This window comes from Crotalus tigris, unplaced genomic scaffold (genome assembly GCF_016545835.1).
Source record: "Crotalus tigris isolate CLP2741 ecotype Arizona unplaced genomic scaffold, ASM1654583v1 scf7180000024342.5246164, whole genome shotgun sequence".
Lineage (NCBI taxonomy): Eukaryota > Metazoa > Chordata > Lepidosauria > Squamata > Viperidae > Crotalus > Crotalus tigris.
In genome coordinates, this window is record NW_024100512.1 from 4,302,859 (window position 1) to 4,329,004 (window position 26,146).

The following is a 26,146-nucleotide window of genomic DNA, read 5'->3' on the forward strand; positions in this document are numbered from 1 at the left end:
GATCATTTTATTGAGTAGACCATTATAATTTGTTAGAGTTATGGATGGATGGATGGATGGATGGATGGATGGATGGATGGATGGATGGATGGACTCTGTAACCATTCACTATGAAGTGTTTTATATTTCCAGTTGCAATGCTATCTGGTTTAGCAGATAGCACCATATGGGAGCCTTACATAGAAGAGGATTAAAATGAAAAGTTAGAGTCACAACTATAGAAGCAAAAATTAGGAGTCTGGTAACATCTTTTCAGACTAATGTATTTTATTAAAAGGTGTAGGCCAGAGGTGTCAAACTCGCAATGTCACACGACATGTCGCAACATATCGCGACTTTTCCCCCATTGCCGGCAATGGGTGGGTGCGGTTTCGGCATAATGCATCCGGTCCACGGGCTGGCAGTTTGATACCCCTGGTGTAGGCTTTCATGAAGTGAGCTCACTTTATCAGATGCACAGAGTAGCTAAACTGATGTAAAATTTAAATTGGATGTAGGAGGGGAAAACAGATTGTTATACACAGGTTACCTGTGAGCCAGACAAGTATCTTATTAATTAACAACTAAAATATGTTAAAAACTTTATTTCTTAAGATCTTTTGATGTTTCAGTGATCCCCTGCTGTTATAATTTCCATTTTCAAAATGGTCCCTTTGAGATCTGCAATAGCATGCTGTGGGAATTGAAATACACTGATATACTCTGAAATGCTGTGTCCTTTTTTGAGTCCTGCTGTCAAAACTTGTGTCCATTAATTCTTTTGTACAAAATTCATTCATCCTACAGAGAATTTAAAGGTGATAGCATATATTATATAGCATATATTATATATATAGCATATATATCAGAGAAAGCTTCTGAAGGCATCTTCAATTTTGCATGTTTTTTGTTGGGGCCTAGAATGGCTCTGTTGGTGTAGGTATGGAGACAAGTAGGTATCTCGGTTGGTAACAGGGTCTGGTTCACAAGTTAGCATAATTATCTCTTGTTGCTTGAGAGTAACTGCTCAGTTGGGATGGTTGCCTGTATGCATTTCTATGCATTTCTACAAAATAATGAAAATGTCATCAATCAATCTCAAATAAAGGAGGGGCTTTAGGGAATAATAGTTTCTCAACATTTTTAGTGGCTAAAGTAGCATTGTTAAGAAGATTACCCATGGAATTCAGTCTTCTAAAGAATCTGTGGTGTCTTTTATGCAGCTGGAAATGCTGGTGGCTTAATTTCTCAGTCTAGAGCCCTTGAAACATGATAGTCCAATAGTGATTGTTTCAATGGTTGAGACAATGGGACAAACTGGATTGTCTGGTTTGTGCATTTTGGGAAGTAGGTAGAAGAATTCCTGGAGTATTTCCAGTAGATACTGTCTTGTATGTCCTAAGGAAATTGTTTCATCAAATTATGTAGTTCTGTTTTATGTATAGGTAGTCCTTGATTTACAACTGGTCATTTAACATGTGATGTTCCAACTGATCTACCTGGGGGGGGGGGTACTTACGACCTGGATTTGATGTTCTGATTGGTGGTCATCTCTCAATGTCATATGAACACACTTCAGGTAGTCTGCAACTGAGATGTATTTACCGGCCAGATGCAGTGTCCCATGGTCATGTGACTTTTTTAAAATTGTTTTGCTGAAAATCCAGCATTTACTTTTGTTTTCAGCAAAACTGCACCCATCACAAAACACTGGTTAACAATGGTTAATAACCACTGTATTTGCTTCACAACCGCTGCATTTAACAACCGCTGCAAAAAATGTATAAAAATAGGTCAGTCATGATTGACCCACTTTATAACCATCACAAATTACAACCATTGACCCATTTTACAACCATCACAAATTACAACCAAATTACAACCAGCTCCATTAGGGCTGTAACTTGAGAACAACTTGTTTTGCTGTGAAATCTGAGAAGTTGGTATGACAAGGTATTGGAGAGTTGCTTCTCAGCTTCCTTGATATAATTTGTCTTATTCTAACAAGGGCCCCTCCTTTGTCAGCTTATTTGACTATGATGTCATTATATTCAAGTCCTTCAATAGCATTTTGTTCTACTCTGCTGAAATTATTGAATAGGGAGTTTTATTATTAATTATTGTGGGGTTAGCTTATTGGTGAAAACATACAATGTAGGAAGGAGAATAGCTTGGTAACAAAAACCTAAGCAAGCAGGACAATGTTGCTCTGGCATTAAATTTCCAAGATTATTATGCCACTTTCATATATACAAAGGCAACGAACATACTCCTATTTTCCCCTTGAGATGGGTTGGGTTGAGAGACAGTGACTGGCCCAGTCACCCAGCTGGCTTTCAGGCCTAAGATAGGCCTAGAACTCCAAGCGTCCTGGTTTCTAGGCCAGCATCTTAACCACTAAAACCTGGCTTCCCCTTTACTGTAAAATAAAGGTAAACATTTTCCCTGCCCTGTCATGTCTGACTCTACGGCCGAGGGAGCCATTGCTTTCTTTCTTCCTCCTGTTAGTTCCGTCTATCTCACCCATTCTGTAAGTAAATATGGCATTGAAAAAAACCTCAAGTTATTAGCTTCTATTGAAAAACATTCAAAAATGATTGGTCAATGTTGGGCAATAAAGAACACAACCAAGCAGCAACTATATTCACAATACTTTAGATTTACCTTTTATATGAACTACATTTAATTTTTTAAGTTTTCTTTTTAGTATGAGTAACATTTTAAATTATTGGTAATCCAATCTGCCGCTATCCAAACTCATTCCACAAAGACAAAGAAATACACATTTGCTTATTTTTTTTCTTCACTAAAATCTATCTGAATACCATAGTTAACACCATCTAAACATATCTATATTGGTCTTTAAAAAGGCAATTAAAAATTGGCTTTTCCCTCAGGCTTTGGAGCTTGGAAGACTGGAGCTTTCCAGGAGATGGTTATATGATTTCCTGGTTGCCTATTAATGTTTTGAATTTTAACTGAATTGTTTATCTTGTTTTTTTTTATATACCACCCACGCAGAGTCACAATATCTGAGTTGGGTGGCTCTATAAATTAAAGTTGCTTTCAGAAGAATACTAGATCAGATTAACTTTTTCCTGTGCTCGGTTAAAATACATTGCATTTTCAAGGTTTATCCTTACGCCCAATAGACTTTTATTCCTCCTTTCCTAGCTGGCCTTTCAATCAGGGTTTCCAGCTGAATATAAGAACATTCCCCTCCTCAAATCACTTTCCAGGAATTGAATTAACAGGCTTCTGTTGCTTTGCCACTTTTTTATATGCAACCCTTGCTAGAAAATATTATACAACAACCCACATATTACACGTAGTAGCAAATCATCAAACACCCATCCTGTTAACCTATGTACTTTAAAAGGGTAATAGATCCCCAGGGCAATCCCGTCCTGTCACATGGAACAGCGTGATTTCCATATCGTTTTAATCACTGATTACTGGGGGAACCGGGTAAAAATTTCTTCCAGGTAAACATCGTTTTTCAGACGCGTCTTATTCCGGATTTAAAACCCTTTACAAACTACTCTGCACCTACATTTACCAACACTTGGCGTGACCGCCCACGGTATCCCAAGCATAAAAGTGGCCCCTCAACGAAACTCTACGGGGCGCCTGCTTGCTTTTCATTCAAAAGAAACAGACTCCGTCGAGATTTGAACCCGCGTCTCTCCGGGAAGGTATTCAGTTGCCCGAATCAAACTGCGTCCTCGCTCCCTTGGAAAGGCTCCTTCGCGCCCACGCCTGCAACCAGCCTTTCCCAATCAGGGCCCTTCCAGATTGGTTGCAGCTCGACACCCATAACACCCGGCCGGGACCCCAGCTCCGCAAGACGTGCCGGATGCTGGAAAAGCCAGGGCAGCGCCGCGCAATGCTCCGACGGACTTCCCGCACCCCCTCGCTACTCTCCGTGTCGCGCTCGCGACTTCTTCCAGGGCGCCCCACGCTCGCGAGCCACCCCCGGCTACGGCCGCTGCCGCGCTCGTGCCGCAGACCAGCCGGGCCCACCCGCTCCGTTCGCCTGGCTCACCGTGTGCGAGTGCAGGCTCTGACTCGCCTCGATGACGGCTGTCAGCGGCACCGTATCGTCCAGCAGCACTTTCCCAGCCGGCGGCTTCTCCATAAAGGCCATGCCGACTGCCGGGGGCAAAAGCCCAGCGCCCCTCGCGGTGCCTCGGAGGCAGCTCCCTCCGGCTCTGAGCGATTCCGGCGGCTGTCAACACAGGAACCGCCTGTCCGGAGCCGTCCCTCCTCCGGGTCTTAAAGGCGGTCGAGTAGGCAGCGCGGGGCGCCCTCCCCCGGCCAAGGGAGGGCCCCGCGACGTCAGCCTGGCCGGTGCAGCGCTTGGGCGAGGAAGGCCGGGAGGAGACGGAGGCCCTGCCTTGCAATAGACTGCGAGCGTGCAAGCAGCCCACCGCTCCGTTGCAAAACCATATTTTCATTTTCGTTTACTCCTCCTGCACGTTGAATTGCCCACAACAGAGGAAACAACGGGTAGTATCTTAGGGTCTGACGCATTATGGCCAAAGAGTTCACGGCTTCATGGGAGGCAAGGAGCTTTATCCTCCCTGTAGCAAGGCCGCGTATACTTTTATAGCACATGCCTCATCTTGGAAAGTTTAAAACGGCGAAGGATGCCTAAGAAAAATGAGGATGAGTGGGGCAGGTGAGATGAGCAACTTGAAATGGTGGCCAGGCTCAAGACTAAAATCCCAGAAACGTTTTGGTTTTGATGCCAATTCATCATTCTTGCTAGTTGCCCCAGAGATTAGGACATTTGAGAAAATATATGACAACTTATTCCCCTAACCTCTAACAGTCTTCTTTCTATTCAGTGTTTCTCAACCTAGGTGAAGTTAAGATGTGTGTGTCAATTCCCAGAATTTCCCAGCCAGCATGCTGGCTTGGGAATTTTAAGAATTAAAGTCCACACATCTTAATGTTACCAAGATTGAGAAACATTTTTATATGCTGTTGATAAATTGCATGATTTTGGAACACAGGGCTAATGGAGGAAAATATTTGGAAAATGCCAGTTTCTATTTATAGAAAATAAGACTTGCATAAATGGGCAAAGCTATGCTGTATTGTTCTAGGAAACAATTCCTGAAATGTTTAAGGAGACTGACTAATAGTGTGTTTAAATTAATCAGTTTGTGCCAACAAAGATTGTCTTAAGCCAGGTTTGAAATAACATCCAATGTAATGTATTGAAAATTTGGCATTTAACTTTCATGATATATACAAAGAAGTTTTAAAATGGGGAATGTAAGATGCCATAAGACATAATCTTATTCAGAAGTTATAAAAGCAGTGATCTGTAAAAATTGGACAAAGATCACCTTCCTGCACACAATGCTGCTGTTAACTATAGTGCAGGTGTGTCTTACATTGGTTAATTCTTTGGACAATGTTCTTATTGTAACCTACAGAGGCTGAGAATTAATCAACCGTTTCCTAGAGAAATGAAACTGAGATGGTAAAGACTAGGAGAAGAAAGGAAATTGAAAGTTAAGTAGTTCAACTATACAGTGTCATGCCAACCTTCACTTATTTTACGATGCATCTTGATTTAAAACTTTTTTTAAAAAGCAAACAGTAAATTAGATTAAATGTTGTGATATTCTCATTGTCCAAAGCTTTATACATAAACCATGATCTTTTAAAAACAACTTTCCCAATTTAACATGCTTGTAATGGATTGAAAACAAAAACAAACTTTGCTAGTATTTGATGAGTCCAGGAAAGGATTAAGAGGTCTGCTAGAACAGGTCTGCTGGAAATGATCCAAGTTCCTACTCAATCAATAGTGTAGGATGCTATTGAAGGATAACTGTTCAGTCTCTCTCTTTAAATACCTCAGACTATAGAAAACAGCTCATTCTGTTAAGTATCAGCTATTAATGTTAGCCAGAATCTTTTCTTGCATTTTTCAGCCATACTTCCTGCATGAACAGGTCTTTAAATGCTTAACAGCAAGGAACATGTCTCCCTGTAATCTTGTCTTTGTGATAAACATACAATACTCTGATTTTTTTAAACTTTCCTAACTTGTTTAACTTGTTGGCTGTCCTCCATTTCCTGAATGACATAGAAGCAATACTGCAACCACCGTAGAATCTAATGGAACTTTAATCCTATTCAACACTTATTTAAAATGTATGGGCTTTAACAGTTGGTTTACACTTTCAACCTTCCTAAATTGAATGGAAGAGAGATTGAAAACTGTTTGTGGAATGGAGAGATCTAAGTGCATTTCCTCCAACCAAAATCAACCTTTCCAAAACAGACAGTAAAGAATGTGCATGTTTCTTCACTTCTGTGATATTTTTCCATTAGGATATTGTGCTGCAGAGCACCCTTCATCTGGAAATTCAGTTTGTCCCAATACTGATAGCCATCCAAAATCAGATAGAGATCTTTCTTAATTCTGAGAATATAGTAAACACTATATTTGCCTCTTCTCTTTTTACAGCATTTTTACATTGAATGTTAATGGGAGAAGGCGTTCTATTATTTATAATTGTGCTATGGACATTTTTTTTAATTATGGATGTTCGTATTTGTGTTACCAAGAAAATTATGATTGTGTCAGTATAGAAATTTTTAATAAAGAAATATGCATTAGGGGTGGAAAAACACACAGAGCCTGTATTTGTCTTCAGGGTTTTTGAAGTTATGCCAGGAACAAGTCTTACTAATAGTTTTTCTCATGATCTAAATATTATACATATATTAATGCTAATATATGAGAATATGTTCCATAGGTGCTCATAGTTGTAGGTAGTTATGGGCTGCTTTTCACACTGCAGGCAAGACAAGATCATTTAGGTACCATTTACCAAACCTTGTGCAATACTGGTATACAAATAGGCTCATTTACTGTACACACAAGGTCATGGAAGCCAGGATACATAACCTTCTTTATCATCTTAATGTATTTGTAAGAACCCCTGAGAACAACATTTCTCGGTGTGCCTTAATTATTCCTCATTTGTTACCTGGCTACTGTCTCTAAGGAATATTAAACATCCTAGGAAGATGAAATACTCGCCAGAGAACTAAATACAGTATTCTACCTGTTACCTAATGGATTCATTAAATTAATATTTTCACAATATTTACAGCGGTCTGGGTGTCTTGCATTGTTTCTCTTCTCTGCAGAAAGCTACAGAAAACATACAGAATACACCAGGGTTGTCAAACTCGCCACATCATGTATCGTGACTTTTTTCTCATTGCTGGAGCTGGGGTGGGCGTGGTTTCGGCATGACGCATCCAGCCTGCAACCCACAGTTTGACCCGTGGAATAGACGAAAAGAGTTATAATAGCTTATAAACAAATCATCTGACTATACAAATAGCTTCTGACTTTTCAGTTGCAGAGACACACCCATTTATGTTATTACACTTGTTCTTCTCTTTCACATATGCAAATAAGAACTTTCTTTGGAAAACAAAGGTGTAATGATCCTTTTGATCCTTTTCATCTTTCATAATCACCTTTCAAAAACAGCTTTGAAACCATTCTAAAAGTGATCTGGAAAGTCAAGGAACTGCATTTCAAGGAAGTATAATTTTAAAGGATAAGTTATGCTGATATTCAATGACTGCATTGTGAATAACTGCCTACTGATACCTGTGTGACCATATGTGGTGAGGTTGAAAAATAGGCAGAAATAGAGGGTGTGAGTTACCCCCTCACCTCATGAATTCTAATCATGAAAACAACCCTGTGGTTGGTCACTCTGTGTGGTTTTTTTCTTCAGTGGAAAAAGAAAAAGGAAACAACTGTCTCCAGTGTAGAAAATAGCTTGAAATGGTTGAAGTGGTTTCAGCTGAATTAATTTACTGGAGATAAGGATGTCTTAGCCTTACTTTACCAAGTAGACTCAAGTATCTTTGTTAGCCAAGAGCATCCCTGATCATCTTTGACAGATACAATATTGGACAAAAATGCCATAGTAGCCCATGTATTATCTTCAGTACTAGAAGAATGTTAATATATTCCATAAGGCTGGTTTGTGTCTGCAACTAGAATGTATACTTTGGCTAATTACTTAGTGGAGTCCTTTACGAAAGGAGTAACATCTGTGCTTATCAATTAACTACTGAGGGACTTTTTAAAAGCCTAAAGTGTTTAGGTACAGAACATCTGAGAAATTATTGACTTCTGATTTGACTTATCTTTATATTCTAGAGATGATGTTCTGTTGATACACTGTGTCTATACTACAAAGAGAAATTTTCGCATCGAATATTGTCACCATGTTAAACAAATCTCTAATAGAATTAGGTGGGCCCAGACTATGAAATGGCTTCCTTTCCTCAGCCACCATTACAACAATTAACTTTTTCCAAGAGCAATTCTATTTTTACTGTTTATAACCTTTATGTAAATCATTTCTGATATATGTAATGAACAGAAGTATATTATGATTTTAGATCTTTAAAACAGTTTTATTTCATCAATTATTCAATCCTAATTAGGTGTGTTGGCATTTATGTTGATAGAGATTGATTTACTCATGATTGAATATTTTGACATGCTTTGATTCATGCCTGTTGCTTTTATAATTGGGTAGGTTATAAAAAGTCTAAAAATAAACTTTACCATTAGCTTGGGAAACCAGGAAAAAACAAAGTAAACTATTAATAGAATTAATAAGTATTATATTTAAATTGTGAGCTGGGAAACAAGAACTGCTGGAGTATATTATTCAGAGCTCAGCACTTACGAGTCCAAGTGCTGGGAGATATGGAGGTCTGTTCGTATTAGCAGTATAGAGTTTTTGAGTTTAATAAAAATGATAGGTCAAGATAGTTATTGCTGATTTGATCACTACAAAGGAAATAGGATATGCCAGAATATTAAGTCCTATGTATCATCCTGAATAACTTGAAATAAATACGAAACATCTTTTCAACACCTGAGCATCATTTGGCTCAAAGCCTGAAAAAAATTCACCCATCTAAGTGGATCAATGGCAAATGAGAGCTTGCTGGCAATTCATAAGTAATTCATAAATTGGCAATTCCTGAATACTTAACAGCAGCTATTTTGAGGTCTGTATTAGACTGGTTGATTTCCTGTGGCGTTTCAGGGAATAACTAATGAAATTCATGTTGGAAGAATGCTTTGAATGTACAAAAACCAAGAGCTAGCTAAATCAGAGAGATACAGCATGTAACCTCTTTGCCAGCTTGCCCAGAAAATAATATTTTTCAATAATCATGATGGATATTGAGCATTAAGAAATATTATGAATACCCAGTCTAAGGAAGTAAATACACTCCATCTAATTTCACAGACAAGTGGAAAGAGAAAAGCACACTTGAGTGGACTAAAATAACAATATGCTATGAGACTTTCAAAGTATTACAAATTAATAAAAGCACCAAGAGTCAGGGTTAGGGTTGTGAGTTTCCACAATCAAAAATGCCCACGCTAGACCACTGCCTGACATGATTTTAGTTGTAACAAGGACAAGATTGATGAAAATAAGCTGATCAGAGTCCAACACACTAAAATGGGAGAGTGAGAGGAGCTTTACATTATGTATATATGTTAGTTGTCTGCATGTATATGTGTGAGAGAAATGTTAAAAACTGTAGCATGCTTTCTAGAATCAAGGATTCGTTAAAGAAGTTTTGATAACTGATTATTTTAGATAACCACTTTACTTAGATCAGGGCTTTTCAACCAGTGGTACGGGTACCACCTGTGGTACATTGCCACCTGGCAGGTGGTACCCGACCATCCTAGAAAAGTGGTAGCCGGGGACGGGAATGAGCTGAACCAGCACAGCATCGCACAAGCCTGAGCGAGAGATGGCTGGAGCTGCAGGGCTGTCAGGGCTTAGCGGAAGCACCAGGATCAGCACCAGACTCCAGCTGGAGCACTGATCCTGGTGCTTCTGCTGAGCCCAGAAGAAGCACCGATCAGCTGGAATGTTGCAGCATCTCCAGGGTCTTGTGATTTACATTTAGATGCTTGGCAACTGATTCATATTTATGACGGTCACAGTGTCTTAGGGTCATGTGAAGTGATCAAAACCTGCTGCAACCACCCAGCAGATGGGGGGAATAAAAACCAAACACCCCCCACCCCACCCCCGCTGCCAATCCTCAACAGAAATGCTCACAACAATGAAAACCTCGAACATGAGGAAGAGTGCCACCAGGTGGGCAGGTGGGTGTCTTGCTTGGCTGTGGCTTGGGAGGCATTTTTTTCAGCGCCATTGTAACTTTCAACAGTCACTAAGCGAAGTGTTGTAAGTCAAGGACTACCTGTACTTTATCACTTTTTTCCCTTTTTTTTTTTTTTGATCAAGTTTTTGACACCTTGCTAGGCGACTGGTGGTACTCAGATATTGCCATATCCTAAAAGTGATACAATGGGTGAAAAGGTTGAAAAGCCCTGACTTAGATGATGAGTAATGTGTAGTTGTGCTGGAATTGAGACATTTAGTAATTGGGCAATTACCTTCAAGGTTTGATTCAATAAATGTATGCAATCGTTCACTCTGTGCTGTTGCCTTCTTGACAATTGTAACAAAAAAGGAGAGGAAAATTGCTCCATATTACCTCTCTTCTAAGTGACCCAGCTTTCTTCCCTGAGCTACCATTATGGCTCCAACAGTGGATCTCAAAAGTTCTTGATGCTGCAAGCCTGAAATCTATTCTTCGCTAACCTGTGAACAGACCTGATGTATCTGTGTAGCTAGCATGTGGCTTTGCACATGAACAACAAATTCCACAAGCAAGAGAAAAAGACGAAGAAAAAGAACAGTAATTTCCTTGCAATTGGTGTTCAGAGACATGCTGCCCCCAACTGGAAGGTACCATTAGTTGAAACCAATAAGAGCTTGGTGGATTTCTTCTTCCTTGTTCTCCCTCCCTATACTTTTTTAAAGCTATCCAAGTTGTGGTCATTACATCATAATATATTCCACAGGTCAATTATGCGCTGCATGAAGAATTGCTTCTTTTTTTAAAAAAAGTGTTCTTGATCTGGCCAACTGTTGTGAAGGGTGTTTTCTTCACCAGGGAAAGAATTCTTCGGTCATCCACCACAGTTGTTTTCCGTGGTCTCCCGGGTCTTTTGGTGTTGCTGAGCTCACCGTTGCGTTCCTTTTTTTTGAGAATGTTGTTTTGGCCACGCCTAATGTTCTTGCTATCTCTCTGATGGGTTTGTTTTGTTTCTTCAGCCTAATGATGGCTTGCTTCACTGATAGTGACAGCTCTTTGGATCTCATCTTGAGAGTTGACAGCAACAGATTCCAAATGCAAATAGCACACTTGAAATGAACTCTGGGCCTTTTATCTGCACATTGTAATTGGGGTAATGAGGGAATATCACACACCTGGCCATGGAACAGCTGAGAAGCCAATTGTCCCATTACCTTTGGTCCCTTAACAAGTGGGAGGCACATATGCAAACTGCTGTAAGTGCTACCCCGTTCACCTGAGTTGGATGTACATACCCTCAAATTAAAGCTGACAGTCTGCAGTTAAAGCACATTGTGTTTGTTTCATCCCAACTCCATTGTGGTGGTGTATAGAGCCAAAGATGTTCGAATTGTGTCGATATCCCAATATTTCTGGACCTGATTGTAGAACCTGGATGTTTTTACATCTCTACTCCCAAGGATACTATTAAGAATGCCCTGTTTTTCCTGTACAGGGATAATTATTTTTAACAACAAATGGGAATTAAAATGCAAGCTATATTATTCTGAGGCTAAATGCCTAGCAATACAGGTGTCTTAGTTCCAAAAAATGAACTCCAAGGCAAAAAAGAATTTCCTTAGAGAACATTTTGATTTGGGTACATAATAACAGCACGTTTAAAGGTGAACCCAAAACTGAAACCCCCCCAAAGGTTACAAAGTTGAAAACTTAAACTTCCTATCCCCACAATGAGTCATAGATCACATTGCCCAATTAACTACTTGCCCAGGCTTTCTAATGCCGGCCAAAATGCACTTAGCAATGACCTTGGTTCCCACAGAATAACTTATTGTTATGTCTAAGATAAAACACTCATCCCCCCTCCCAATTCTGGGCCAACCAAAAATGGCCTCAGCTACTTTGTTTTGAGAGTTGACAACAGGATGTTCTTAAACCAGACAGGAAGATGCCAAAGAACCCCATCTGCACTTCTTTTTAGTGTCAACTATGATAAGATCAAGCTAATGACTGTTTGAGTCTCTGTGAATTCTATATCAAGAGTCACCAACCCCCCGGGCTGAGTCCTATTGGAAATTGGGCCGCCAAAGCAGCAGGCAAGCGTGTGAAGCTACATTTGCGCATACTTGGGATTTAGGTTACAAGCATGAGGCCATTTCCCCCCCCCCCCGGTCATAGCTGCCACCAACCCACAGAACCAGAAAGGTTGGGGACCCCTGCTGTATATGATCTGAACTCTTAGACCTTGCTGGTTGGCAGCCCAGTGACCATTATAATTTTATAGTTTAATAAAACTGATTTGGGCTTCTCTAGTTGCTTTGGCTTATTCTTAAGGTTGTTCCCACCAAGATGTATTGTGGAAGGGTTGCAAACAGTAGTGTAATTACATAATAGAATTACCCAGGTCATTAAGAGCAACAATACAAGTTTCTTTTATCAGCACTTAGGAAAGTTAATACAGAACAGAGATAAAATGGCTGTAGTTGAGAATAAGAATACTCTAGAGAAATCAAATGTTTATTTGTATAAAGAGAATACCAGGCGTGTACTGATTTTTTTCAGGAAGAGAATCTGAGGAAATCACATTAAGTTCTTAATCTTATTTATCAGTTTATATCAAACATATTTATATAAATGACCTATGTGGGAGGAAGCAGAGGATAGATCTACAATGTACTTTTAGTTAATGATAGGAGGATAGATTGCACCAACTGCCTAAGCTATAAAACTGTCACCTGGCTGACAGTTATTATTTATTATTTATTGGTAAAATGTAGAGCTAATGTAGTCACTGGTCAAACTCAACATGAGAAGCCCTAAATCTGTCCAATATGTAAATCCAAATTAAGCAACTCAAGGCATTTTAGATGCTGATTTCTATCTCAGCATTCTTCTGAAACTCTCATTCTATCTCACTAACAACCCTCACATTGAGAAAAGGCAAAGCGATCTTTTAAGTCGGAGACCAACCTCAAAATGTTGGAATTAAACTGTTTCAAATTCCTCACAGAGTTAGGTAACTAGCTGATTATAGCTAAAAGGACATCTTGTTATAACCTCAGCTGCCAATAGGATACACCATACAATCAGGTCGCAGGTTTGGAATCTTCAGGCACTACAACTTTAACAATACCTTCCATGACAATTTTGCCATTTTGGACAACTGTACATGACACTGTAATATAAGCAAGACATCTCTTCAGTTTCTTCACTTCTGCTGAAGCCAAGACCTCTTCTCCAACATATAAAGGAGATGGAAAATTAATTTCCTGAGAAAGGAAGATACACCCAGGCCCAGGCATTTTTGTACCTAGGACAGCTGAAATAAGTCCATTGATCAAAACACCATGTACAACTGTTCTCCCAAATCTTGATTTCTTTGCATATTCTTCATCCAAGTGTAATGGGTTTGTATCCCCTGTTAATTCAGAAAAGGTAACAATATCCTTTGAGGTGAACTTCTTAATTATTTCAGCTTTGTCTCCAACATTTATGTGTAAAAGCTGAACACGTGAAGAATGAGTGAAGAATGGCATGGACACACTTGGCTTTGTGGAAAATATTCTCCCGAGTCTCACACAAAAAAATCTGTATTTGGGCAATGTCATCAGCATTTTGGTGTTATACAAACCAAAATCAACCGAATAATTAAGCTAGCACCATTTCTCTGCTATTCCCAGCTAATGCAAGAAGAAATGGAGAAGTCTAGAGAGAAAGGAAAAAGAAATTTCAAATAGAAGCACAAAAACAATTCCTTTTGCATAAAAGAACATCCAGGCAAGTTTAAGCAAATAAATAGCAGTTGATTCATTTCCTTGGAGACCAAATTTAATAATTGCAAGCCTAGGACAGGATGGTTAAGTGGCTGAACTCAAACATTTCAAATAGAATGAGATGAAAGGAAATGATGTCGTACGTAATGGTGGATTTCAAGAAATATAAGTTGCTAATAGCAACAGGCTATTTGTACTCAGAACAGAAAAAGCTGGGATGAAATTATTCTCCAAAAAAAAAAAAAAAAAAGAAAAATAGTAATAAAATAAAAGCAATCAACAGTAAAGCAGCAGACAGTAAACTAAACACACTCTTAGAAAAATATATTTATCCTGTTTCTCTGGCCAGGTTAAAAAAACTATTGAAAAAATATAAAGCAGTAAAACACAGAACACCAAATATATACCTACACACAGTGAAAGTCAACTATAATACTTTAAGGAAAACACAGGACAAGCCTGGAAAGAAATGCATGTGAATATAGTCTATGGGTGGCCAATCTTCAATATAAGATCTAAAAGTGCCAGAGCAATAATCTGTTTTATTGAACAAATAAGGTTTTCAACTGATTATTGCTCAATTCTTACCTGTATCACCCTGAAGGCACACTTTCTGTTCTGGTAAGAACCAAGCAGTGATAAAGCACTCCACAGTTTTGCTAGGCCACTGTATAAATAATAGCATTGGATATATTAATGAAATGACTAATCAGTAGGCAAGTAAAGTAAGCCATAAATATTTCATGGTAAATAGAATCAAGGTTCAATGAGCTACGAGCCATATCTGTCCAGAAATTAGATCAAAATAAACTTGAGGCTGAAATTTCTCAATATTTATGCTAAGATAACAACTGATGCTTTCCTGATAAAACAATTGCATTTAATGTAATTAATGTAGTGAGTCCCCTTTATGGATTACTGCCTTGTCGTGGCGAAGGGGCTTGCGTAACTCAATGAAGCTATAAGCTATGCCGTGCAGGGCCACCCAAGACGGACAGGTTATAGCAGAGAATTCTGACAAAATGTGATCCACTGGAGAAGGAAATGGCAAACCACTCCAGTATCTTTGCCATGAAAACCCCATGGACAGTACTAAAAGAAAAAAGATATGACGCTGGAAGATGAGCCCCTCAGGTCGGAAGGTGTCCAATATGCTACTGGGGAAGAGCAGAGGGCTAGTACTAGTAGCGCCAGAAAGAATGAAGCAACTGGGCCAAAGCCGAAAGGACGCTCAGCTGTGGATATATCTGGTGGTGAAAGGAAAGTCCGATGCTGTAAAGACTTTTTCTCCATAGGAACCTGGAATGTAAGATCCATGAATCAAGGCAAGCTAGACGTAGTCAAAAAAGAGATGACAAGACTGAACATCGACATCTTAGGAATCAGCGAACTAAAATGGACAGGAATGGGTGAATTTAACTCAGATGACCATCAGGTATACTACTGTGGGCAAGAATCCCTCAGAAGAAATGGAGTAGCCTTCATAGTCAATAAAAGAATAGGAAAAGCAATACTGGGATACAATCCCCAAAATGACAGAATGATCTCAATTCGAATCCAAGGCAAACCATTCAATATTACAGTAGTCCAAATCTATGCGCCAACCACTGGTGCTGAAGAGGATGAAATTGACCGGTTCTATGAAGCCCTACAGCACCTTATAGAATTAACACCAAAAAATGATGTCCTTATCATCATGGGGGATTGGAATGCTAAGGTAGGAAGCCAAAAGATAACCGGAATAACAGGCAAGTTTGGCCTTGGAGTACAAAATGAAGCAGGGCACAGGCTAATAGAATTTTGTCAAGAGAATACGATGGTCATAACAAACACTCTTTTCCAACAACCCAAGAGACGGCTCTACACATGGACATCACCAGATGGTCAACATAGAAATCAGATTGACTATGTGCTCTGCAGCCAAAGATGGAGAAGCTCTATACAGTCAGTAAAAACAAGACCAGGAGCTGACTGTGGCTCAGATCATGAGCTTCTCGTTGCAAAATTTAGGCTTAAATTGAAAAAAGTAGGGAAAAGCACTAGGCCACTCAGGTATGAACTAAATCATATTCCTGATGAATATACAGTAGAGGTGACAAATAGATTTAAGGAATTGATCTGATAGACAGAGTGCCTGAAGAACTATGGATGGAAGTTCGCAACATTGTACAAGAGGTAGCAACTAAAACCAACCCAAAGAAAAAGAAATGCAAGAAAGCAAAATGGCTTTCTGAGGAAGCTTTGCAAATAGCTGAGGAAAGAAGGGAAGCGAAAGGCAAAGGAGAAAGAGAAAGATACACCCAATTGAATGCAGAATTCCAGAGAGTAGCTAGAAGAGATAAGAATGCCTTCTTAAATGAACAGTGCAAAGAAATAGAAGAAAACAACAGAATAGGGAGGACCAGAGATCTCTTCAAGAAAATTGGAGATATGAAGGGAACGTTTCATGCAAAGATGGGCATGATAAAGGACCAAAATGGCAGAGACCTAACAGAGGCAGAAGAGATTAAGAAGAGATGGCAAAACTACACAGAAGAACTATACAAGAATGAGCTTAACATCCCAGATAACCACAATGAGATGGTCACTGACCTCGAACCAGACATCCTAGAATGTGAAGTGAAATGGGCCTTAGAAAATCTGAGCAATAACAAAGCTAGTGGAGGTGACAGTATTCCAGCTGAGCTATTCAAAATCTTAAAAGACGATGCAGTAAAAGTGCTACACTCAATTTGCCAGCAAATTTGGAAATCTCAACAGTGGCCACAGGATTGGAAAAGGTCAGTTTACATTCCAATTCCAAAGAAAGGCAATACCAAAGAATGTTCAAACTATCGCACCATTGCACTCATTTCACATGCTAGTAAAGTTATGCTTAAAATCCTACAAGCTAGACTCCAGCAGTATGTGGATCGAGAATTACCAGAAGTACAGGCAGGATTTCGAAGAGGCAGAGGAACTAGAGATCAAATTGCCAACATACGCTGGATCATGGAGAAAGCTAGGGAGTTCCAGAAAAAACATCTACTTCTGCTTCATTGACTATGCTAAAGCCTTTGATTGTGTGGATCACAACAAATTGTGGCAAGTCTTAAAGAGATAGGAGTACTAGACCATCTTATTTGTCTCTTGAGAAACCTATATGCGGATCAAGAAGCAACAGTGAGAACTGGACACGGAACCACTGATTGGTTCAAAATTGGGAAAGGAGTCCGGCAAGGCTGTATACTGTCGCCCTGCCTATTTAACGTATATGCAGAGCACATCATGAGAAAGGCAGGGCTAGATGAATCAAAAGTTGGAATTAAGATTGCCGGGAGAAATATCAACAACCTAAGATATGCAGATGATACCACTCTAATGGCAGAAAGTGAAGAGGAACTAAAGAGCCTCTTGATGCGGGTGAAGAAGGAGAGTGCAAAAGTTGGCTTGAAACTCAACATTAAGAAAACAAAATCATGGCATCTGGCCCTCTCAATTCCTGGCAAATAGATGGGGAAGAAATGGAGGTAGTGACAGATTTTATTTTTCTGGGCTCCAAGATCACCTCAGATGGGGACTGCAGCCAAGAAATTAAAAGACGCTCCTGGGGAGGAAAGCTATGGCAAATCTAGACAGCATTCTAAAAAGCAGAGACATCACCCTGCCAACAAAAGTGCGTATAGTCCAGGCCATGGTTTTCCCAGTTGCAATGTATGGCTGTGAAAGTTGGACCATAAGAAAGGCTGAGCGTAAAAGAATTGAGGCCTTTGAACTATGGTGCTGGAGAAGACTTCTGCGAGTCCCTTGGACTGCAAGGCGTTCAAACCGGTCAGTCCTAGAAGAGATCAACCCAACTGCTCTTTAGAAGGCCAGATCCTGAAGTTGAAACTCAAGTACTTTGGCCACCTAATGAGAAGGAAGGATTCACTGGAGAAGAGCCTAATGCTGGGAAAGATTGAGGGCAATAGAAGAACGGGACGACAGAGAATGAGATGGCTGGATGGAGTCACTAAAGCAGTAGGTGTGAACTTAAATGGACTCCAGAAGATGGTAGAAGACAGGAAGACCTGGAGGAACGTTGTCCATGGGGTCACGATGGGTCGGACACGACTTCGCAATCAACAACAACAACAATGTAGTGAGTATGGGGTCTGTTCCATTTATATACAGCAGTTTGCTCTGCCAGTATTAGTAAGGGTATGGCTTTCTCCTTGGTAATTTCTTAATTAGGTATTGTTTTCTGCTTTATTGTTTGACTGGTGTTCATCCCTGCTTATCTGGGTGTAGGCTGCTGGAGAGGACGAGCAGAGTTCATCCATGAACTCCAACTAGCAATCAGAAGACACATTGAAAGCTACTTAATCTCATAACTATGGACAGATTCAACCATAGTTTCAACTAGGAAATAGTAAGCAATCTAGATCAAGCCAAATCCAAAAATGCTAGAGAATTTCTGGAAACTAGGCATTCAGACCAATCAGCCATCAATGGACACATAGAGATAACTCCACAAACCAATGTTTCTCAATCTTAGCAACCTCAAGATATGTGCACTTCAACTCCCAGAATTTCCCAGCGAGCAGGGGAGAAGTCTACACATCTTAAAGCTGCCAAGTTTGAAAAACAATGGTACAAGATTTATGATACCTTGCTTGAATGTAAAAAAGAATTTTCTTCATTTTTACTATTATGCTAGAAAACATTCCTTTATCTAACCATACGTGCCAAGAAAATTTATTCAAAATGTCTTACGCATTAGATACTCTAAGTATGGCAATCAATGTTTTTTCCTCATATGTCAAAACATCAACAGGCAACGCAGAACCAACCTAAAAGGAAACATGCCACTGTTACTAGGATGCACTTTAAAGTCTCAAAGTCATTAAGAAAGTTCTCATAAGAAGTTCAGTTCTATTCCACCACTGCAATTACTTTAATTTGATGTAATTACAAACCTAGTATTTAAAGTAAACTCAATGAAGAATGATCTGTAAGTTTTTTCAATATATTTCATTACAAGTCCAAACTTATAGGACAGTGATGGCGAACCTTTTAGAGACCGAGTGCCCCAAAACTGCACCCCACCCCCGTCCCTGCTCCGCCCTGTCCACTGGGCCACTCACCACCTCCATGGCCCTCCACAGATCACCCAGGCAGCCCAGCAGTGCTATGGCGGCCACGCCCTCCGCCCATGCCCCGCAACATCATCTGCGTGCGATAGGGTGCAAGGGCAGAGTCTTGTCCCCGCTGCCCGGCTACCATGTCCTTGGCTGCGCAGCTTCGCATGGGCCGCGCCCGGGGTGACTCTCCTCCAGGGGGGCTGCTAGTGAGGAAGGGGTCGTGGGAGGAGGCGGGGCTGGGGGGATGGTGCATGTGCCCACAGAGAGGGCCCCGAGTGCCGCCTCTGGCATCCGTGCCATAGCTTCACCACCACTATTATAGGATATAATGGAGAATAATGCACAAAATGAGATGATCTTGAATATTTGTTTTCATCATTTTCATTCTTTTTTTTAATCTACTTTTCTTGTACACATTTTAATCACCAAGGCTCCTTATATCTGGGAGAAACAGCTAGTACTTGTAATTGGAGGCATCGCCTGATCCTGCCTCATTTAAAACATAGATGATTCTTGTGCTGCCAAAAACCATAAATGAAGTTTGGGGAAGGGTTATTTATCTGTTTGGCTACAAATGACAGCAAGGGACATGGCAACCATGCAATTGAATTTCTGCCCTTCTTTAAATCTTTGGCGACTTGAGTGGTTAAAACAGATGCATGGCCAATCAATGTTTGACATCTCTTATTATTTTCCCCATATAACAAAACATTGCTGTCATTTGATACTAGATTTTAGTAATGAAGTTATTATGAAGCAGGAAATAGTGCCAGAGTATAAAGAAGAAACCACTCTGTTTTAAAGGATATGAACTAACACTAGACAAAGGCTGATATGCAAAGAAGCAGCTTATTAACAACCTGAATCCTAGCTCAGTGTTGTATACAACTACAACTGCAGTTAGTAAAAGTTTTCCTAATACAGAGATTTCAATCAAACCACTTTTTACAGCCTTCCATTCCAATCCCCCCTTCTGAATATACTATAAATAAATCAGAAGTTGCAAAGGAGTCAAAATTATTTCAAAATAATTCAAACAAAAATTACATACCTCACCATGGAGCCGTTTCAAAGCAGAGATGATAAGTTGCTTGAAATCAACAGCATTTAAACTTATGCCAGCTTCTTCAAACTCCCTACAATTCATTTTTTTTGTAATAAGGTTTATTAGTAAGTATAATAAGCCACAAATATGTTAAATGTTATACAGAACTGAGCAGAAGTGAATGGGAATATTTAAAAAAAGGGATCTGAACTTACAAATGGATCTTCAAATAATGATATTGAGAAACATTCTTCAGTACTATTCTTTCATAGGCAGCAGGCTTGATGCCCTTATTTTCATCATCCAATTCAGTCATCTTATGATGGTCATTTCTAAAAGACAGAACAGTCCATTCTGATATATTGCCAAGTTCTAAGCTCAAAATTACAAACTCTAATTATGATTGTCACCTGTGCTTTAAAAATATATGCACTGGCAAGGAGGGGAAATGTCTTGTTTTCATTCTATTAGTTTACTAGGCAATTTTAAGCCAGGTTGTATAAGTTTGTTAGTAGTTATTTCCATAGTGGCCATAGGTGAGTCCAAAGAAACAAGCTTAGAGAATCAGAGGAAGAGGGGGAATGTCCACAGCTTAACTGGTATTTCACAGTCAATCACTAGCTCTCTTCAATTAAAGTTATCTGGTAATACAATCGTTTTGATCCAGAACAAGAAGCATCTTTAAGCTATCAAGATTAACAGAAACTCACTTTTATTTTACTTTATCCTAAAATAAGTTAAACGCCCATGCAAAAAGATCAGATGAAAATGCAAGCTTGTAATTTCTGTGGACCAATCTATAGAAAGATAAATTGAAAGCAATTTGATTTCAGCAAAGCCAGGCTAAAGACACTTGGCTCCCCTCAGAATGTTTCCAGCCGGAATCTTGCTCTGCTAAAAACCTTTTTACTCAAACTGTTCTGTTTTATCCCATCAGTGATATGACAAAAACAATACTTTTTCATTGCATCCAGACAATACATACAGTACACAATTTAAGCACACAAATGTTACCTACAAAGGTTGGGTACCAATAACGTTTAAGTGTTACCAATAAAGACGAATATTTGTAGCTCGGGGTTGAAATGAGGGGTCCTTGGTGCTTGCTGTCTGAGGTTGGTTGTTTTTTTTTGCAGGCGTTTCATTATCCAAACTAGATAACATCATCAGTGCAAAGCAGAAAATGCTTCCAGCATCCATCTCTAACGTGATACCCTTCAGCGTATCATCACAGGCCAGTGGCATTGACGGGAGGTGCATTGATAAGATATCGGGAAATGGAATTTAGGGAGGTTAATGGAACTTTGTGGATTTTGTCTTGATCAGCATTAAGATTTCTGCATCTTACCCCCTTTAAACAAATGCGTATCATTGAACTGGGCCAAAACTGATGTTCAGATCAGGCTAAGTGACGAAACTTGTGGGTATAAAAGACGACAGGATGCACCTCTTTCTCCTAGTTGTAAAATGCGCCTGGAGGATACCCAGTCCCTCCCTTTCTGTCAAAGATCACCGCTACTCACACCGAGACCCTACAACGAGCACGGATCACTCATTCTCGCCAGTTCCAACATGTGGCCGAACGGAAGTATCGAGAAGAAGGGCTTCCAAACGCATCAGCCAATCGCAAGAGGACATTTCTCTTTCTGTCCAATGGGAGTGCACAGGTGGCTCAGTCAACTCCCGTGCGGTGAGTTGTGCATCTCCATAGGTCAGGCGACGTAAAGACTCTGAATCGAGCCAGCAGTAGGCGGGGTAGTTGGAAACCAATAGGATGAAACTCCGTGGCCGCAAGGCGGGGTCTTCGTTTCCCCGCGCTCAGAGGTTTTTCTCTTCTTATTGCGCGTGGAAGTTTAGTCTCTTCGCAGCTGCGCGGAAGGAAGGAGCGACGGCCTTGTTTATGGCTGGTTGTTCTGTTTCCGGCCTTTGCTACGAGACTAGTAGCATCTGAATCCTGTGACTTCATACCCGAGTTTTCTTCGGGAATAAATCTCCCCAAATCTCAAAGGATTTGTGAGTCCCAGTGAAAATGTACACTACATGCTACAACTCTGGGTCTTCGCTGAAATCGTACTACCGTAATTGGATTCACGCTTTGTACCAAATAATTAACAAGCGAGTCACCTTTTCGTCCTGTGTTTTGGATAGTTTGTGGTTTACTGTGTCATTGGAACCTAATGGATTGCAGTGGTGTTGGGTTGCATAAACTGATTTTTGGCAGTGTGTTAATATACTCTCAAGAGTCTGCAAAATATAAATTATTTTCCAGATATTTAAGACAATTGCAAAAAAATAAGTCATTTTTTTATAAAAAGGATTTTCATGAAATGTGTTAATATCTAATGAGTTTAATACTCTGACAACATGAGGCAGGAAATCTACAAATGTATCAGGTTTAATTTTTAAATGGCAAACTTTGTTAAATGTACAAAAAAAAGTTATTTGGGGCTTTTTAAAAAAGGGAATGGGTCCTGAAAGCAAAAAGTTTTAAGAAACACAGGTTTAGACTTTTGCAACTGTTTCTTCCTGTGCACCCTTCTACCCCTGTCAGAGTACTTTATTTGCTTGCAAGGAGTAATTCTTATGTTTACAATGTTGTTAGGCAAATAAAGACAATGGACCATCCTGTTAACGAACAGGTTTCCTTAATATCCAATCATTTTCTCCCTCCCCAATTACCTTATTCTAATTTCAAATTGGTTTTCCCAGGGTGCACAGCCAGTGAAGAAGCAGCAGCTCTGGTATCAATGAATCTCAATCTCACAAGAGTTGTCCTCTTCACAGGCAGAAGCACTCGGTGAAATCTTGGTGCAAACGCAAAACGTTTCAGTTGCGATGAGTATGAAGCTTGCAAAGCAAAGGTCAATTTTGAAGCTTCAAATATAAAACGGTTTGTAAAATAGTTCAAATGTTCTGAAGGGAGGACAGGGCTCAGCTCATATCAATTATATGTGGAGGCCTTTACAATCTCCCCCTATCGTTCATCTTTCTCCACCATTGATCCTGACCTCCAACCATGTAACTAGGCAAGAGGCAGGCATGGTTAGAGCACATCATGCCAAAGCTGAGTAAATGGGAGAAGCAACAGGAAAAGGCTGGAGATGTTGGATGGGGCAAAGTGCCTCAGTTTGGAGTTAGGGCAAGAAAACAACGGAGCACAAACCCAGATGCCATCAACAATTTCCTGAGTGCTGAAGCTGTTCAGCAGAGACAGGAGGTACCTGACCACTTACAACTTAACAGAGCACAAGACCTCCCACATTTTTTGAGCTTGTAACTAATGCCTTCACACACTTTCCTATAATTCTTTCCTAAACACCACACAAATGTTCTCCATGACATTAGTTTCCTTCAGTTTAACAGCAACATGCTTTACTTCTTTTTCCTTATTAAGATTCTTAAGAATCTTAAGGAGAACAGACATTTTTACCCATCCCAGCAAACAGCCCAATGGTAGCATTTCCTTCCACACAGCTGGGAAATTGGACAAATAACCCTGGCCAGCTAAAGATGGGAGCTTCTCACTTATATTCATCCAGGTTTTTTAGGATGTCAGAGAAGAAAGGCTGTTCAATATGAAAGTAATACACATGCACTTCAAACCATGAAAAGTAAATGGCAGACAACAAACAGCCTCCATAAAATAGGGGGACAAGCCTTTGAAGTAGCTGTATCAGGGCAAAGATCCCCATGGTTATTTTCAGAAAGTCCATAAATGCACATACAGACTCTAGTGGGCTGAGTAAAACATGCAGAGGATCATTATTAATATTAAACCACTGATTACTGTTAAATTTTTCTTGCCTTCAAAATTGTTTTTTGTCCTGACGTGATTCAATCTCCCAGTTTTGCTTAGCCTACCTCTCCAAAGGCAGAGGAATCACTTCAGATGGATGTCCTATTCCAGTGATGGCGAACCTTTTAGAGACCGAGTGCCCAAAAACCACCCACCACCTCCACGGCCCGCCATAGATCACCCAGGCAGCCCAGCAGCGCCATGGCGGCCACACCCTCCACCCGTGCCCTGCATCATCTGCATGCAATGGGGCGCAAGGGTGGAATCCTGTCCCCGCTGCCCTGTCCTTGGCTGTGCTGCTTCCTGTGGGCTACACCTACAGGCGACTCTCCTCTGGGGGGGCTGCTGTTGAGGAGGGGGCTATGGGAGGAGGCGGAGCTCGGGCAACAGTGTGTGTGCTCACAGAGAGGGCTCGGAGTGCCACCTCTGGCACACGTGCCATAGGTTCGCCACCACTGTCCTATTCCTTCTTCCTGAAAACTCTTATATATGGGGAACTGCATTGTTTGATTAGGTAATGAATGATTTTAAGCAGCCCACCCCACTAAGTCTAGGAGAAACATTGAATTGTGAATCATTCATTAGTATATCTCTGTCAAAAGTCAAAGATGAAATTTCTACAAACTCGAAGTACTCTACCTTGCAGAGATTCATTCACTGAATGAATGAATTCCTTCCCATTCAGTCTCTGACATCTAGTCAGCACTTTCACCATATCACCAGTTTGGCCTGTGAATATGAATAATAACTGGATATCACACTGAGGATACCAGACTCTAGGAGAATGGGTGATCTCCCCCAGTAATTCCATGCAAATGTCATGGCCCTATGGGATCCCGGTTCGGAGGAGGAGTTGGAATCAGGACCACCCGGTAGGGATGATATATCTCCCCTAGAACATCTGGGGAGTTCAGAAGCTGAGGACAATTTTGTCCCAGGCTCCTCCAGCATTGTAGGAAGTGGTCATCAGATGGGGACTGCCTGCCGTCACAGAGGATCGGCTGCAGACAAGCGGTAGAGATGAGAGATAACAGATCCCCTCTGACAAGGAACAGCTGCCTTCTCCACCCCATTTTACTCCCCTGACTTTTGGAATCCTTGACTTCTGGACTCCCACTCACGTTTCAGCCTCAGGATTTGCATATCTTGCTTTATGGACTCTGACTTTGGCTTGTGTTTTACAGATCTTGTTTTTGCAACCTTGCACCAGGTTTGTGGACTTCTTTCTTCCTGTTTGGCAACTTGTTTCTGGCAACTATTGGATTCAGCTGGTGGGATTGTGTTACGTTGACTGTGGATGGCTGGTTGTTGGGGAAAAGTGGGGTGAAGGTTTACCAACATCCCTGGAGGGCTGTCTGTCATGATTTAACAGTGCAATAAAATACTTCATTGGTGCCTGCATATGCCTACTAGACTTGGATCAGGACAGTAGATCTTTAAAAAAGAAGGGACAACTGGAGAGATCCCTAGAGCATGCACAGAATAGCTTTCTCTGGACAGATCTCTCTTCCACCATCACTATTCTTGGAAGTCAGCACCCACCCACCCTCCTAGAAAAAGAAAGATTTTGGAGAGTATTAAAAAAGGCAAATTCCTCCAAAGTAATAATGGGAGAAAAATCTTAGACAGAAACCAGCCCTAGTCTCCCCCAAGCAGAAACTCAGAAACCAGCTTTTACAAATGCAGATTTGATAATCCAGGAAGGTTGGGGCCAGGAAGTTTGGAGCTGAGGTAATTAGTAAAACAAAGACATGACCATTAGGACACAATAGGATTAACCATCACCATCAGAATACCAGAAGGGGCACACTCAGACTCAGGTCAAAGTACATGACACAGGAAATATAAAATCTGCACTCCCCCAATACTATATTCTCCATAAGTGCAACCAATGCAATATCCATGTAGCCTGCTGGACAGAAACTGATTGTCAAGGAGCTAAATAACCTGCTTCCTCTAAGGCAGTGTTTCTCAACCTTGACAATTTTAAGGCATGTGGACTTCAATTCCCAGAATTCCACAGCCAGCAATGCTGGCTGTGGAATTCTGGGAGTTGAAGTCCACATGCCTTAAAATTGTCAAGGTTGAGAAACACTGCTCTAAGGCTCTCTGCAGTTGAAGGGCACCAACCTTTCAGGCAAGCCAGATCAGGAATCAGACACCACCAAGACTATTGGAGCTCTTTAATATTGGTGTGATATGATAACAGAATTGTGAAAGCCTGTCAGGAGTTTCCCATTGTCCT

At 40.5% G+C, this 26,146-nt stretch overlaps 3 protein-coding genes across 8 annotated transcripts in view; all 3 read right to left on the bottom strand.

Moving 5' to 3' along the window:
• Positions 1-4,308, bottom strand: part of PXK (PX domain containing serine/threonine kinase like) — a 50,619-nt gene extending 46,311 nt beyond the window's left edge. Inside the window, 1 exon segment of the mRNA XM_039326681.1 lies at positions 4,025-4,308. Coding sequence (XP_039182615.1) covers positions 4,025-4,126 — 102 coding nt within the window. The 5' untranslated portion in view covers positions 4,127-4,308.
• Positions 4,309-12,681: 8,373 nt separating this feature from the next.
• Positions 12,682-13,825, bottom strand: HTD2 (hydroxyacyl-thioester dehydratase type 2). Its single transcript, XM_039326660.1, has one exon. It carries the CDS (start codon positions 13,797-13,799, stop codon positions 13,272-13,274), a length of 528 nt encoding a protein of 175 aa, XP_039182594.1. The 5' UTR covers positions 13,800-13,825; the 3' UTR covers positions 12,682-13,271.
• Positions 13,752-21,773, bottom strand: RPP14 (ribonuclease P/MRP subunit p14). 6 transcript variants are annotated; one of them, XM_039326661.1, is made up of 6 exons: positions 21,629-21,773; positions 20,321-20,437; positions 20,112-20,196; positions 18,693-18,769; positions 14,547-14,625; positions 13,752-13,890 (listed from the first exon to the last, which is right to left on the bottom strand). In XM_039326661.1, the coding sequence occupies exons 2-6, from the start codon at positions 20,419-20,421 to the stop codon at positions 13,834-13,836; spliced, it is 399 nt and encodes a 132-aa protein (XP_039182595.1). In that variant the 5' UTR covers positions 20,422-20,437; positions 21,629-21,773; the 3' UTR covers positions 13,752-13,833. The 6 variants fall into 6 exon arrangements, with proteins under 6 accessions (XP_039182595.1, XP_039182600.1, XP_039182599.1 ...); XM_039326666.1 differs by having other exon boundaries at positions 21,553-21,765; XM_039326665.1 differs by lacking the exon at positions 21,629-21,773 and adding an exon at positions 21,454-21,622.
• Positions 21,774-26,146: the final 4,373 nt, after the last annotated feature.